The sequence below is a fragment of the Falco punctatus genome, assembly GCF_963210335.1.
Source record: "Falco punctatus genome assembly, chromosome: 10".
Classification (NCBI taxonomy): Eukaryota; Metazoa; Chordata; class Aves; order Falconiformes; family Falconidae; genus Falco; species Falco punctatus.
The window spans coordinates 6,009,380-6,024,710 of NC_137590.1; the positions used below are offsets into that span (position 1 = coordinate 6,009,380).

Genomic DNA, 15,331 nt, shown 5'->3' on the forward strand with positions numbered 1-15,331 from the left:
GGTTAACATGACCAGTGTGTGTTCCCAGCCCTGCGCTGAAGCTGTGCTTGCCCAGGAATTGATTTGCCACGCTTGAGACGGAAGAAAACAAAGATTAAATTTAAGCTATTTGTTCAGTATCTCAGTTATGCAATTGGACATTGTAGATTAGGGAAGGTGACCTCCTGTAGCGCAGGGGGATTTACTGACATGTTTGAGCAAACAATACACTTCCTGGGATCCAGCACAGCTCAGGATGGAGGAGAAAAAAGTACCAGCCCGACTGTCCTGCCTGCCCATGCTGCCTCCCTGCACAGCTGCCTGAGCCCTGGTGATCTCCATCTTCCCCCAGACCTTCAGACTGGAGGACCCAGGATCTCCAGAGCAGGGGCCAGCCCTCCTTCCTCCAGCAAGCAGGAAAGGGAGAAAAGGAAAGGAATGAAAGGTGAATGGGAGGGGAGCAAGGAAATGAGCCTTTGCAGGATCTCGGCCACCTGATAAGCATGACCAGCCCCAGGAGATGGAGGATTTTTTTCTGGTCACCATCTCCTACACTCCTGGCTCCTGAGAGCTTTGTGGTGTTGGTGGAGCCAAGGCTTTGGGCTCTCGCTTGCCGCAGGGAGGCTGCCCAGGGCCAGGATTAGTCCCAAGGGCTGTGGCAGTGGGCACGGGGCAGGTGGAGAAGAGAACAGAACACTAGAAGCCATGGGAAGGTTCATTCACCCAGGAGGCTGTTAATGGACCAGCAAATTTAAAATTTAAATCCGTGTGCTTAAAAAAGAAAAGAAGGGAAAGAAGCCATTGGAGGACTTGTGTTTGTATTGCAAACTGTCACTGTCTGTTTGTGAAAAGGCTTTTGACTGACAGCAAAGTTTGTCAGAGGCTTCTGACGTCAAAGCTCTGCGCAGTGAGGTGTCAGAGTGACAGCTTGCCAATGGCAACAGCAGCATCAACCGCCTCTGGGTAGCTCCAAGCTCTCCTCCTCCTCCTCCTCCTTGCCAGGGTTTCACAGCAGACAAGCGGGCTGCCCCAGCACCAACCTGGCCGCTGCCCATGGAACTCCTGGGTAGAGGAGGAAAGGAAAGATGCTTTCATGCTTACTGGATGCCACATGGCTACGGCGCTGTGGTTCTCCCAGGATGGAGACATCCTGACACAGACAGGGCAACATGCCCAGAGCCACGTCCCTCTCCCCACACCCCTGATGCCCTGCTGGGCCTTGGCCCCAGCTGGGCTCTGTCTGTAGCCCAGGAGGGGAGCAGTGCAGGGGAGCTGGGCTGCTCACAGGAACAGGGTAGCAGAGCAGACTCCAGCCCAGAACCTCCCCTTCTCTGGCTTCAGGAAATTCGTGCATGTGCTATGTGCCAGGCTGCGCCACTAACCACCTCTTGGGCTTTTGCCCTCTCCTTGCTGGCTTCCGTGCCACCTTCAACACGACCTGGACAAAGCAAGGGCTCTGTCTGGAGCGAACCAGGCAAATCAGCAGGACACTAAACCAGTTATTGCATGCTTTGACACTGAAGTGATACAGTAGCTCTGGCAGTGGCAAGGCCAGGGCAGAGCTGAGGACAGAGGAGGAGGCTGGGGTGAAGGCAGCGCGAATGGCTCATGTTTGCTGTCTTGATGTGAAGTCTTGCAAATAGAAATGATTCGCCAGGAGAGCATCTGTTCCTCAGGCAGGGGCTGTACCACTGCAGGCATCCTCCAGAGACATCACTGGCCCTGTGAGCAAATAAATAGATCAATAAAAGCAGTGGCTACAGCAAGGGATTTGGCCGTCCAGGCTTGGACACACCTGAGCCATCCAGGATAATCGCCCTGTGGCTGTGGACAGATGGGTTTCTGAGCCCCAAGACACCTGCTTGCTGCTGAAGTGGTTTAGTCCATCTGTTCAATGCTGTGCTAGCTGGGAAATTGTTTCTCTGCTTTGGGCTTTGGCTTTAAATGATGAATTGTTGCCTGAAAGATTATTCTTTGTTTATCTCTGTTCCAGTGACTCCCTTTACTGCCTCTCCTCTCACCTCTGCTTGGGCACTGCAGGAGCCAGGGCAGAGGCAGCAGGAGACGTGATCATTCCCAGCCCTGAATGTCAGGCTGTTGATCTTTCCTCCAAGCCATCCCACCTCCAGCTGAAACCTTGCCTCTGTCCAGCTTCTCCAAAATGCAGAGCAAGGTCCGTCACTCCTGAGACCAGGAAGGAGCATCAGAAATACGTAATAGCTGGAATGAGAAAGGTGGGGAGGAGAAGGACCCATGGGTGCATCTCACCCGCTCCTTCCCTTCACCTCCTGCCTTTAATCTCCTTGCCTGGGGACAGGGCTGTGGAGGGCCAGAGGGATGTCCTGGGATGGAGGGGGACACATGCTCCACCCTGGCTTGGCTTGGGTAAACTCTGGTGGGACTGAGCCAGGTTCTTGGCATGCTCTGCTGCTACTGGTGGGACTGGGCACCAGGCAAGGAGACTTGGGCTTGGAACTGGCTGGCCCCCAGGGTGAGGCCACCTCTGTGGCCCTGCTCAGATGATTTCCTCCTTTCCCTGTGTCCAACAGAATGGTGTCCAGGGGAGGAATTTGCCCGCTTGGTTTGAGGTTTAGATAATTTCCCTTAGAAAAATCCTTGGGCCGTAACTCTCTTAGGAAGGGCAGATATTTCCTCTGAAATTTGGCATGGCTTGCTGCTCTGTCGATGCGGGTATGAAACTGTTAAACATGCTAGGCCATCTGGGTCTCTGATCCTGAATCGATAGCAGCAGTGACCCCAAGCCCTGAAGCCACCTGTGAGAAGCTCCCATTTCATTTAGGTGTTTCTGAGAACCAGAGCCCGATGCTCCCTGACAACACAGACTAACTAACCCCTTGGAATCCAGGTTCTCATGCAAATGAACTCGCTGAGGAAAGGGAGCTGTTACGAAAACGAGCTGAATCTCACTGAGGAAGCTATGCAGCATGAGCCCAGCTCAGTGCAAGAGCCAGAATACAGCAATGAAGTGACAGAATGGATTAACCTGCAATTCGGTTAGAGCTGGGGTGGGGAATCTGCAGAAGGTCACAGTGACACTAAACAAGTGTCTTGTATTAAACCCAGCTCAAGTTTTCATGTCTTGGTAAAAGAGCTGGAGCATCTGTAACTACTAGCAGGCTATTTTTGGCATCCCAACCTATTTTGTAGCTCCCAGGAGGACAAAACTACTTCTCTTTGACTTTGCAAAGCCTGGATTTCTTTTTGTGTCTGTCGGATGCTGGGATCTGCAGTTAAATTCTTTTGCCACTGCCTGTCTTAACAAAAACTCACAGGTCCAGGCCATTACTGTTCTTGCTTGATTTGCACACGGCAAAGAGCCTGCAGCCTACATGAGGGCTGCATTGTTCAAGCTGCTGTTCAAAATAACAATGCAAAAGGGTGTTGCAGCCCTAAAAAGCCTAAATTTTCAGCAGATGTGGTGGTCCAAAGGGTCATTCTATTGCCTTCTTACAGCTCACTGGGCCACAGACGTGCTTGAAGTCACTTGGAAAGTCAGTAGCAGAGGGTGGTACCAGAGGCAGGCCACCAGTGGTTTCCACGGACCTGTCATCAGACAGGTTTCCATGACTCTGCCTCTTCCTTATCCTGTCCCTTCCCAAGCCCCGATGCACCCACACCATGTTCCCACACTTCCTAAGGCTGTTTGTCGGATGGGTGCCAGATCTCCAGTTCTGCAACGCACTGTGTGACATCTGGTCTGCCTTCTCTCCTGCTTCTCCCAAACGGAGATAACCGGAAAAATATTTAAGCCAGCATACACAGACCCATCAGAATCAAAGTGCTTCACAAAATTGACTGCATTTCACAGGAATTTTGTTTTGAAATGAAATAAACAAACAAAAAGATCTGGCAGCATCAAAACATCTTGTTTCAGCATTTTCAGGAGCAAGAAAACCTTCCTGTTCTATTCTGAAAAGGCTTTTCACTGCTGAGATTGTTTCAGAAAATAGCTAAATCAAGCAGAAAGCAAATTAAAAAATCAAAGTCTTTTGGAGATGAATCCAGTTTCCAGATTTTTCTCTGACTGGCAGCCAAGCGGGGCAGTGCCACTCCTGGCATCCCACCCGGTACAGGGCTGGTACCGTGCTGCTCCTCTCCGGCTCCCTGTGTGTGCATGGGGGACACACAGAAGAGCAGGGAGGTGACCCAGAGCTATCTAAAACCTGGGAAGAACAGGCAAGATCAGGGAAACCCTACTATCCACGAGGAGATGCTCCTCCTCTCATCAAGAACCAACCTCCAGAATAAAGCTGTGCACTGAAGAGGGACAAAGAGGACTTGTGATGTGGTAAGGGCAGATGTCTTAGAGGCGTTGGGACAACCCCTGCCTCTGTCTCCTGCATGTGGAAGAACCAGGAAGGTTTTTTCACCACAACAGTGCACATAATACCCACAGCAGGTACCCTGGGACAGGAGTGCTCCCGCACTGCCTGTGCCAGGGCTCCATCCCAGCCAGGCGGGGACAACAGAACTGAAGATTGCTGCAGCACCCTGCGGCTCCCCCAGCAGCTGGGCAATGCGAGCAAACCCCACAGGGCTGGGGTACAGCTCGCATGGTGCACAGCCTTCTGCTGCAAATTCATTATGGGAGACTTTTCAGGGAATGCAGGGCTCTGTGCTTAAGCTTGGTCTTCAATTACCCAAACATCTCATCTCTTCATATGTTAGTATTTCACGTGTCCCTCAAAGACTGGAATGTATAAGGCCACTCAAATGCTCGCTGGTGTTCTGGAAAGTGGCCTTGTTAGGGAGCAGAGCCCCCGGCACAGGGAAGCTGGGCAGGTGCCTGCAGAGCCATCAGCTGCGGACTGTGGGAAGCATGTGGGGGGAGCACCTCCTCCAGAGTCCATCCAGGGCTCCAGCATTTAGTGTATTTTGCCTTGAAAATCAAAGATAAGCAACTGCTTCAATAAATGATCTGCTTCAGGGCAGCCATACATCTGCTGGAGAAAATGTTCTTCCGTGCTCGAGCTAAACTGGAGCAGTCCGCGGTGCCGGGGTGCTCTGGATCCCCACAGTGCGCTGGTGTGAATGCCGAGGAGCATGTCAGCAGTCCACTAAGACCTTGGGCAGATGCTGCTGGATAAACAAAATTCCTGTATCTTTTAATGATGTGAATTTTAGACAGGCAGGAGGGAAAGAAGCAAACATGGTGCTTACAAAACTAAAACCACCCTAAATCTGAATCTCCAGGATGGCGATTGCACTGTCCACCAAGTCCACAAAAAGAGCTGGTACATAACCAGTGGTGAATACGTCCTTCCCATACTTCTACATCCTCCCCAGCTTTTATTGAAATAAACTAAAAGCAATTCTTGGACCTTGTAAGACAAGGTAGTTACTTCCACAGCCAGCCAGCAGATTTATTGACCTCTAAGATGTATTCAAAATGTATTTTCTTTCACATGACAAGTGTTCTATTTTATTAAAGCAGTTTTTCAGCAGTCCCGAATCACTGCTGCAACTCCATTTTGTCAAAAGCAAACTGAAGATGTTTTCAGCTAGAGGCGAGGAAATTGAACACAGTACGTTTGTGAAATAGGGAACGTCAAGCCTTTAATGGTAAGAATTAAAGTTTAAAAAGGGCAGGTTTTCGGGCAATAACGATAAACACTTTAATAGTTGAACTTGAAAGTGAGGGAGTCTTTTTGGCAGCAAAAGTAAAAAAAATATGGTAAACTGCTTTTACAGTACTTTCATCAAGTATTTGAATGAGTGGACCTAATAGTCTGAAGATTGGAGGCAATTCGGATAAACCTGAAGAAATCTCCTCAGCACAAATTGTGAAAGCGTCTGAATTGCATTAGGGATGTTGACAACAATGCCCTCAAAAAAGACTGACAAAGATGAATGATTTGATGAGTTTGCAAATGTAAAGAATGTTGGAATTAAATGTGAAGAGTGGAATAAAAATAAGACTGGTGAGATAAGACATGGAGTGATATATTTGAGTACTTGGTGTGAAATATAGTCTCTGTAAAAATGAAAACATTATCTGGGTTTTTACTGGTACTACCAGAACCAGTGTATTTGTATAGACAGTTGATAAGAAATGTAAAGGCTCTGAGACTACTAAAGCAATCAATGTAAAAATATATTTCCAAGATATGTTTCTAGTGAATTTTATCATGTTTCTTTAATTTTAAACTTCCAGAAGATATACATTCTTCCCAGTACAAAACCCCTTACATTTCCTCCTATAGTTTTCTATACTTAGAGAATGAAGAGAGGAGTTATGATACTTGAAAGAGCAGTCTACTGATATAGTTACAGATAAGCAGATATAGATTAGGCATTTTGAAAGTGAGAACACATTATTTTTGGTTTTAGGACAGGTTATGTCAGAAGACGGAAGAGAGCTGCGAAGCTCAGTGTGAGCTTGCTGGTGAAGACTACAGCAGGTTATTGAGATCTCTGTTTATTTTCAAGTTGATACAGTGTTTTAGTGTGTTACGATAAAACTTGTGATATCACTTGGTTGTTCATAAACTGGTCTTGCCTTCATTTTGTAGTTACACAGTTTGAGTCACAGCTTCAAATTATTTGGCTTGTATAGTCTTCTATAAACAATCTGTTAGGGGCTTCTTATGTAACATTACTCTCAAGTTCAGCAAAAAATGCTGCACCCTGAAAAATGTGCGCAGTGTATAACAAATTTAGCCCCTTTGGTAAGTGCAGACAAGTGAATCTTCCTTTCACTTTGGAACATGGTAATCGCAGCCTGGAGGAAGGAGGGAGGGAAAAGGCAAGGCAAAACAAGAAGGGTGAAAGCAGCCTTTGTGGCAGTCCATAAAAATACACACCCATTTTACCAAACTGTTGCTGGCTTTTGAGACAAGAAAAAGCATTTTTCCCTTTCTCCATTGGCTTCTAGGCTCTTGCCCTGCGCTGCAGGACATAAAAGCCCTTTTTAGCTGAGACCGGCCTCAGCACGGGCGCAGGCGCAAGATGGCAACACATCCAAAGTATCCTCAAGTGCTTGCAGTGATTTCTCTCTCCAAGATGCCGTTTTGCTCTAGCCACTGTCGCTGATGCAACATTCTCCCATTCTATAAACCTGTCAACGTCTAGCTAAACCCGGAGCAAATCCATTTGCTACAACTTTTACAAGTATTAAAGCCCATCTGTAGGAAGCCGCCCAGAGGATTATTTCTGCCTTCTTCTTATTACAGACTCAACAGACTCATTTAGAAAACATATTTCACAAACCTGTTGCTTACCAGGCTGAAAGTGTGTGCGCAAAGTGGATGGTAGTCAGAAAGCCACCTACTTCAGCAGCATCGATGACCCCAATGTGCCACTCCTGCGGAGGGAGAAGAAACGCTGAGATGAGGCATGCTGCAGCACGGAACATTTTGTCCATATGATTATATGTTCTGGCAACTAAAGGACCCAAATCCTAACATTAAATTCGAACTAAATTACCATTCACTGAGCTGCTGAGAGGTATCTGCTCTAAGGGAGGGTTTATGCCACAGACTGCAGCAAAATCCAAATAAAATCAGCTCCCGGTTAGCTTGAGTGCCAGCAGCACGCTCGCTGCTGCAGCACACAGCTCACATGCCCTTGTTTGCTGGGTTTCTTGGCCCCCCGATGAGGGGCTGAGCTACCCAAGCCCTGCAAAGCTGGGGCTTGGTGCCCTGGGGCTGCCCAGGCCACGCGGTGGTCCCTGCTACGGGATGCTTCCCGGTGGTGGCTGCAAGGTGGGCTGCACCGAGGGCTGCCGCGCGCCAGCACATGGGGGGCAGCTCACAAACGCCTCCGTAGCTAAAAAGCTAGACTTGCGTCTTCAAACTGAGAAGCTATTATCGGAAAGATGAGATGTTTATTTTCTGTATTCCTTCCTAGAAAACGGTCTAGTCGCACAGGTAGCAGAACTTGCCAGTCTTGGCACTGAATATTGATGTTACAACAGTATTTAAACATTTACACTCCTTTCACACACGCAAACATATGCCCGTGTGTGCGCGCACAGGGGAATGAGGTGGAAACACAGTCCTTTTAATGTCAGTGCAGGAAGGAAGCCTGAATCTTTCTAAGCATGGCCTGGGATGGGTGCCATACTACTGCTATGTAATTTGGCTGGATAGTTCTGAGCCATCTTAATTCTCCAGCCATCATTACTTTGCTCGGTTATCATTCATGCATTTCTATATGCTAGTTTGCTTAGAGGAAAGAGGTTGGAAATTTACAGCTAGAGAGGATGAGTCTATATTTTTGGAATTGGAGCTAAATTACCCACCAGTTGAAGCATTATTGTGTTTTACAATAATTACTGATTAAAATTCAAATGCATTAAATCCCACCTGTCATTCCCAGCATCGCCTCCGCTTGTGACAATGCCGATGCCATGAGCGGGTATGAATGAAAGGACTGAAGGAAGTGATTTGTCTGCACAATTCCATGCTTTCATTCTGCCACAAGCTGCCACCCCCCCCCTCCCAAACCGTCGGGATATTTTCTACCCCCAAAAAGAGGATGCTATACAGGATGCTTTATAGAATGAAGACACCGTGGTTCAAGTTTTCACAAGCAGCGTCTTCGTTCTCACACCCATGCAGCACAGATACCCAGCTGCCTGAGCTGCAGCCCTCTGTCATTTGTGGCCAGTCAGCCTGCTGGTTTGATACAGAGATGCTTATGACTATTGATGGAGTTTCCAGGTGGGTTTTTCTCTTATGAAGCTTTTTAGAGGAGCTAGATGGGCTGTTCATGTACATGAGCTCCTACTTAGTGTCTCATTTTTGCTCCTGGCCATAGGATGTGCCCCAAGATCATTTCTGTATCTCTCCTGAACTTGCCTGTGGCTGCAACACTTCTTTTGACTGGTTAAATGCCCCAGTCCTTTTCTTCTCCTCTTGTGCCTCCTCCAGTTCAGAATTTTTGGCCTCCTCCTTGCTTTTGGCTTTCCATCCTCTCTCTCCCAGGTCTCTCAAGCTTTTCCTCGCTGTGCCTAGAATTTCCCAGCCTGGAGAGCTGGGGAATAGTACAGCCCCTAGGGAGGTGGTATGTTTATGATAAATCAGGGAAGTGGATAAGCAAGTACCTGCTCTTAACAGCATTTACTACATGCAGATGTTTCCTCTTCCCTTTTTCTTGTGACTGAATATGGCAACAGACAACGTGCGTCTGCAAATTACCTCTACCCTGCACTTCATCAGTCTGGGTCCACATTTTAGTCATCAGAAAAGAATGAGCCTGATTTAACATCCATTTACCTATCCTGGCTGTCTGAACTGAAAAAACCCCAACCAAAACCCCAACATCTGGGAAGACACAGTGAAGCAGAAGATGGTCTGCTGAGTTACACCCCACGGCAGTGCCCAGTCAGTTCCCACACTCCTCGTCCCAGGGGTTGGAAGCCACTAAATGGGCCGAATGCATACAGATTTAGTAGCTGCCAACAGTAAAAAGAGTGCATCATGTGCTGTGAAGCCTCAAGTTCTCTTAATCCTTGGGAAAAGGCTGGCTAGACAACGTGAGGAGAATCAGGGCTAGCAAGAGACCCGAGGCTGACAGCTCAGCATCACATTACTCCTCCTCTCAGCTCTGTCTCACTAGTAGGTTAGCACCTTTGTGGGCTTGGTTTTGATAACTAAAGAGGAAGAGAGAGACATGACTCCAAGACAACAGGATATTAGGACAGAAGGGTGGAAGAACAGCAAGACTGAAAACAAATCTGATTCTAGATGGGGTTTCTGGTTCAAATAAGTGCAGTGTATTTTGAACTACAATGTGCACACAGTGCAGCGTTCTGGCTAGCTCTTTAGCATGGAAGTTGCTACACCACAGCATGGCATGCATGTGGTTGGGCTATCAACAAATCAGAGCAGTCCTGGCTTGCCTGGATCCTAGCCAGAAAAGGATGCTCTAAAAGGCTGTCTGACTCTAAATGTAATTTTGCTAAGGTTAGAATATTGCTTGTATTAGTGAAAAGCAGAAGGTAGTCTTGAGATTCAGGCAGGAAATCTGCATTCAATTCCTACCTCCAATACAGACTTTCCTTACGTGGTCTTGGGCAAGCCAAGTAAAACTCCCATGCTTCATACCCTGAACTTGTATAAGAAAAATTATACTGCCTTCTGTCCTTTGTCTTGACTACTTAGATAGTGAGCACTTGGGGAAGAGAAAGGCTTTCACTCTGTGTTTATATGGTGACTGGTTCTTCAGGGCATCAGTCTGCAATATTCCCTCAACACAAATAATGAGAAGTAATAAGTTAAAATGCATACTATTATACAAGTGTACAACAACCAAGCCCAGTGAAACTGTGGTGCTTGGTGTAGTTGGACACATGAGTCAGTACCTCTCAGCATCATCCCATATTGACGCAATGCCACAAGACCGGAGGTGGCGATGCCAGGCCATTCTGCCGTGTTTATTTACTGGTTATGTGTAGCCACGCTCAGCACATCTCACCCCCTGCCCTCCAGCCTGCCCAGAAAGACCAAGAGGAACTCAAATCAGGTAAGAGAATCACTAAGAGCCCTGAAAAGCAGGGATGATCAGGTCTGCATTTGCTTTTGGGAGCTGAAGAACATTGTGTACTTCCAACTATGAACCGCCTGGCTCTAGCGTCAGCTTCGCCCTGGGGAAGGAAGGGGTAGTATGAGACAGGGAGGAGCTCATCTCTCCTTATCCTCAGGGATGCTGTATGTACTCTGAGTAGATTTATGCATAAGATGTGTTCTCACTAGCAGAGCTTGTTTCTCTGCTGCATTTGAGCTCCCAGCACATGGACTCTTTTTTGAGCAAGCAGTGGGCAGACAGGGCAGAGAGAGCAACATACACAAACCAGGGAGTTTGGTTTTATTTCCAAACAGTCAGACACAGAACCATAGGGGAGTACAAAAGGGAGAAGGCCGCACATTCTCTCACTCCAGTATATAAAAAATAACTGTCTAGGCTAATCCAGACACCTAAGACTCAAGGCAAAAATATAAACTACGTGACTAGTGGGAAGAGAAAGAACCAGCAGGAAAAATCTATCAGCGCTTTCCATGGTTCAATCAGTCAGAGCTTGCTTCACTGGGAAAACAATCAATCAACCACTTCCACCAGAGCAGCCACAGATGTGCTATTCTGGAGGTAGTAAATCTTCGAGTTTATTTGTTCTTGGTTGCACTATCAGCTTATTTACAACATCACAGGAATCTTCCTGCTTGCTTATCCTCACTTCTCCAAGACCCTCCCAAGGATCTTTCCATCCACGATGATCAGTGAAGGAGAACACTTACGGACTAACACTTTCCAGCTTCATTGCAAATCCGTATTTCCCTTAAACAGGCAGCCAAAACAAACGGCTTCCTCCAGGCATCTGGAGGGCATTACGCCTTTAACTGTCCATCTGATTTCCAACTGTCAATGCATTTTGTCTCACTTTAAGGCAGATGGTTTTGGTTTAGGGTGTTTTGGCCCAACCAGTAATCAAAAAGCCCTGCAGTACACAAATTAGGTATGTCCCTGCCCTGAGGAGTAAAACGTAGCAGGCAAATGAGAGGCAGATGACACCAAAGCTAAGGGATGATGCTGACAGCACTCAGGCCAAGCCTCTCTGTAGCAGAAGTGTACAGGAAAGGACTCGAGCATGGCCGGTCCCACAGGTATGGTAAAGAGGGAGGTGTGAGACAGCATGGAAAAAATGCACAAAAGGAAAATTGAGAAGATGTGACCAAGTCATGCTGAGAAGCTGTGCAGGTGCGAGGGGTTTGAACTGCAACTGCAGAGGAAGAGGAAGCTGGTGGATAGATGGAGCACAGAGAAAGGTGCATAACGGTCATGTGGGTGATGGTCTTCCTCAGCACCTCATAGGTGGATCTCAAAGTGCTCAAAGCAGAAGGGTCTTCAGTCCCAGTGCACCAGTGATGAAAGCAAAGGGTGGAGAAGAGCACTGGGGACAGAGATCAGCTATCCAAACCACAGGCCTGCGCTGTCCATTAGGCACTGGTACCTACGCCATCATTATGCTCTCAAGATGTAGTGAAACGAGACATTTAGATGACCACAGCATCAAGTTGAGATTAATTTTCTATTCCCCATTTAAATCTTTCCTTGCATGTTTAAATTAATAGAAATCAGCTCTCAGCACTTCTAGATAGCTCCTGTGCCTGGGAACCTGGAAGCAGATTTCGATTCACAGATGCTTCTTGCTCCTCTGATCAAATGTGCTGCCAGGATTGGTAGACAGGAGCTGTCTTAACAGCTTTAATGCACTTGGACTTGTCCCTATAGATGCTGCTAATGCCTTGATTGGTGCTATTGAAGTCTCTTCTTAAATATATGGTAATACATTCCTCACTGATGTCCCTGCTTTTCAAATCTCAGACCTGGAGTCATCATTGTCTGTAATAAGTTCATTCTGTTCCTTCTGCTTTACTGCCTGCCCAGCCTAGCTTTGATGAAGGAATTCATATAACTCACTAAACTCCAGAGCAAATTTGGATTAGTTTTTGAATTAAAAAGCCCCTATTTTCTATTGGGAAACCCTGCAAACTCAGCTTGGCATCTGATATTCAAATAACCTCTGCTATTTTGGATGCATCATTAGTAATGAAGACTCTGGGTGCCAGGGCTGGGAGTGCACTAATAAGCCTTAATTGCCCTGATGAGCCTCAGCTGGGGCTCACATTCACCCTCGCTGCCAGGAGCTCCATATAACCTCTAACTGTCAGGGCCTTTACTTTTTGCTTGGGTTGTGTTGTAGATGAGCTTCTCTCAGACCTGTTCCTAAACTGATGTTTAGCTTTCCTTGGTTGACCTTGGAGCTGGTGTGTTGATAGGGCCCGTCGCCACCCTGCTCTGCCTCCCGTGGTGTGGGGCTGTCCCTGCCCTGTGCTGGGGCTGCTCCTGGCTCCCCTTCCCTGGGAGCAGCTCTGCTCTTGCTGCTTCCTGATGCTGGCAGCCACAAACACACTACAGCTCTGACAGGATCTTCAGTCGATGGAAGACTCCTACTGGATTGATTTGTTAACTGTTTGAGAGAAGAGGATAGGTAATATGGGCTGTAATTCTTACGTTGCTTACTGTGCATGGAAATAAAATCAAAAGCAGTATTTATAAGTATGAGGTCTCTAGCTCTATCACAGCTTTGAGGCTCCAGTGGGGTTGAGGTGAGTGCTGGGAATGACTGACCCCAGGATGTTATCTTCTGCTTGTCTGCAGCTGGGCTCCAGCACTGCATGAGAGAAACCCTTTTTCACTTCAGGCTGTTCCATGGCACTCAGCGTATAGTAGTTTTAGCCACACTTTTCTGTACGGAGATGTTAGGCTCTAAACTGCAGTATGGAATAGCACAAACAGGCGTGTCACTTGCTATGGGATGGCATTTGGTTATTGTCATGGGTGGACAGACCAAGTGTGTGAGGCACATCTCCCTTTGTGCCCTGAGTGACAGCAGCCCTGCTGGGGAGACTGTCCCTGGCAGAAACATGCTGTGTTTCATCCCATCCCGGGGTTTGTTGCACTGAATAAATAAGGATATTGCTGGGTTTCCTTCCCCAAAGCGGGAACGGGTGATACTGTGGTGTCCATGCCACAGGCAGCACCTATAGACAGCTGGTACTTTTGAGCCTACAATTCTCCATGAGTCTTGTCAAAAAAGAAATACAAGACGCTAGCCTTTGGTAAGATCTCTCTTCATGGAGCATCCCAACTTCCCACCAGAACCTATCCATCAGTGTGCTGCAGAGCTGTTGAAACGCGGAGCCAGCACAGGCAGCAGCTTCCAATTTAATTAATTTAACCCTCCAGTCGACCCCCAAGGAACACCTCTTGGTTTACATGCTGTCTGCCTCGGAGCTTGCATGCTTCCGGACAGCAGCTTTAGGATTTCTGGGAGGTTCTTTTTCCTGGTGCCTGAAGAGTGGAACGTGGGGGAAGACGACCCTTGGGATATGGGTGGAGGGAAGGTGAGGAATTCAATGTATGGAATCAAATGCTATCGTGGCCTGGTTGGTAATGGCCTTCTGTGGGGCGGCAGGCCTGGTACAGGCAATGGCTGACACAGCCCCCCGGAGTGGGGGGACGGCTCTCCCCGTTGTTCCCACAGCGCCTGAGGCGCCCCTTGCCCTGTGCCCGCCTCAGGGGAACGGCTGCTGTCTGTGGGGCTGGGGGCCAGGCCACCCCTGCGGTGACACCAGTGCCACTGGTCATCCCCCCGTTAGCGTAAACCTCCCGCAAGGCTCAGGGCTGTTTCTGGGGACACCCGCGCGGGGCCCGGGGGCGTATGGCGAGCCGCTGGGGGGGGGAAAGGCCCGTCCCGCCCGGCGCGGCCTCGCCCGCCGCCCCCGCTAAGAAGATGGCGGCGGGGGCCGAGACCCCCCGCAGCCCCTCCGTCCCCTGGCGCCGCCGGGCCCGTCCCTCCCCTCCGGGCGGCGATTGGCGGCGGCGCGGCCGGGCGTGAGGCGGGGCGGGGCGGGGCGGCGCCCAGAGCGCCGGGCGGCAGCAGGTGGCTCCGCTCCGCTCCGCGCCGCGCTCCCGCCTCGCCTCGCCCCGCCGCCGCACCGCGGCCCCCGCCGCAGCCAAGACGCCGCGGGCCGTGCTCCGAGTGAAGAATGGGGCGGCGAAGCTGGCCAAGCCGCCGGCGGCGGCGGGCGAGGCCCCCGGCGGCGCCCCCGGACCCGGGCTCTTCATGGAGCGCTCGCAGAGCCGCCTCAGCCTCTCCGCCTCCTTCGAGGCCCTGGCCATCTACTTCCCCTGCATGAACAGCTTCGACGAGGAGGACGCGGGTACGGGGGGGCCGCCGGTGGGTCTCGGTGGCGAGTGGGGCCGGGGGTGCGTGGCGGTAGGGGGTGGGCGTGAGGTGCGCCGGGGGGAGCCCCGGGGGTGCCGGTTTGCAGCGTGCGTGCCTGCACCCGTGGGCGCTGTGGGAGCGGGGGCTCGGCGCAGGCTGCGGGTGGCGCTGGGGCAGTGACCCCCGCCCTGACCGGCGGTTTGGGGTGGGGGGGTCCCCCCGCTGCCCGGCGGGGCTGTGCTGGGAAGGGGGTGCCCGCGGAGGTGGAAGGAGGGCATCTCCCCCAGCCGGTGGGGCACACTCCCTTGGTGGGGACGGGGGGCGCTGGCGGATGGGGGGCTCGCCCCTCCGGCCCCCCGCTTGGCCGAGCTGTGCGAGGTGCAGGGCAGCGCTCAGGGACAGGGGTCTGTTCCGCCGCTCGTTTATGCGCGATGAACTCACAGGCTAATTGTTCCGAGGGGCCGCTAGCAGCGTACGCCGTGCTGCTTTCGGGGAGGGGAATAAAAGGGGTTCTATTTAAACGAGGGCGAAGTAGATCACAGAACACGTACAGAAGCCTTATCGGAAGGGATGCGGTGATTTTTACCGGCTTCATAAAGA

The 15,331-nt window shown here is 49.9% G+C and overlaps 1 protein-coding gene across 2 annotated transcripts in view; it reads left to right on the plus strand.

Annotated features, from left to right (window-relative positions):
* The first annotated feature begins 2,467 nt into the window (after positions 1-2,467).
* RIMS4 (regulating synaptic membrane exocytosis 4) overlaps positions 2,468-15,331 on the plus strand; it is a 68,714-nt gene continuing 55,850 nt past the window's right edge. Inside the window, exon 1 of one of the 2 annotated variants that reach the window (XM_080405234.1) lies at positions 2,468-14,743. Coding sequence is in view for 1 of the 2 variants with exons in the window: in XM_080405233.1 (XP_080261359.1) it covers positions 14,630-14,726 (97 nt within the window). In the remaining variant the exon portion in view is untranslated. The remainder of the gene's footprint in view (positions 14,744-15,331) is intronic. The other variant, XM_080405233.1, reaches the window with a different exon arrangement.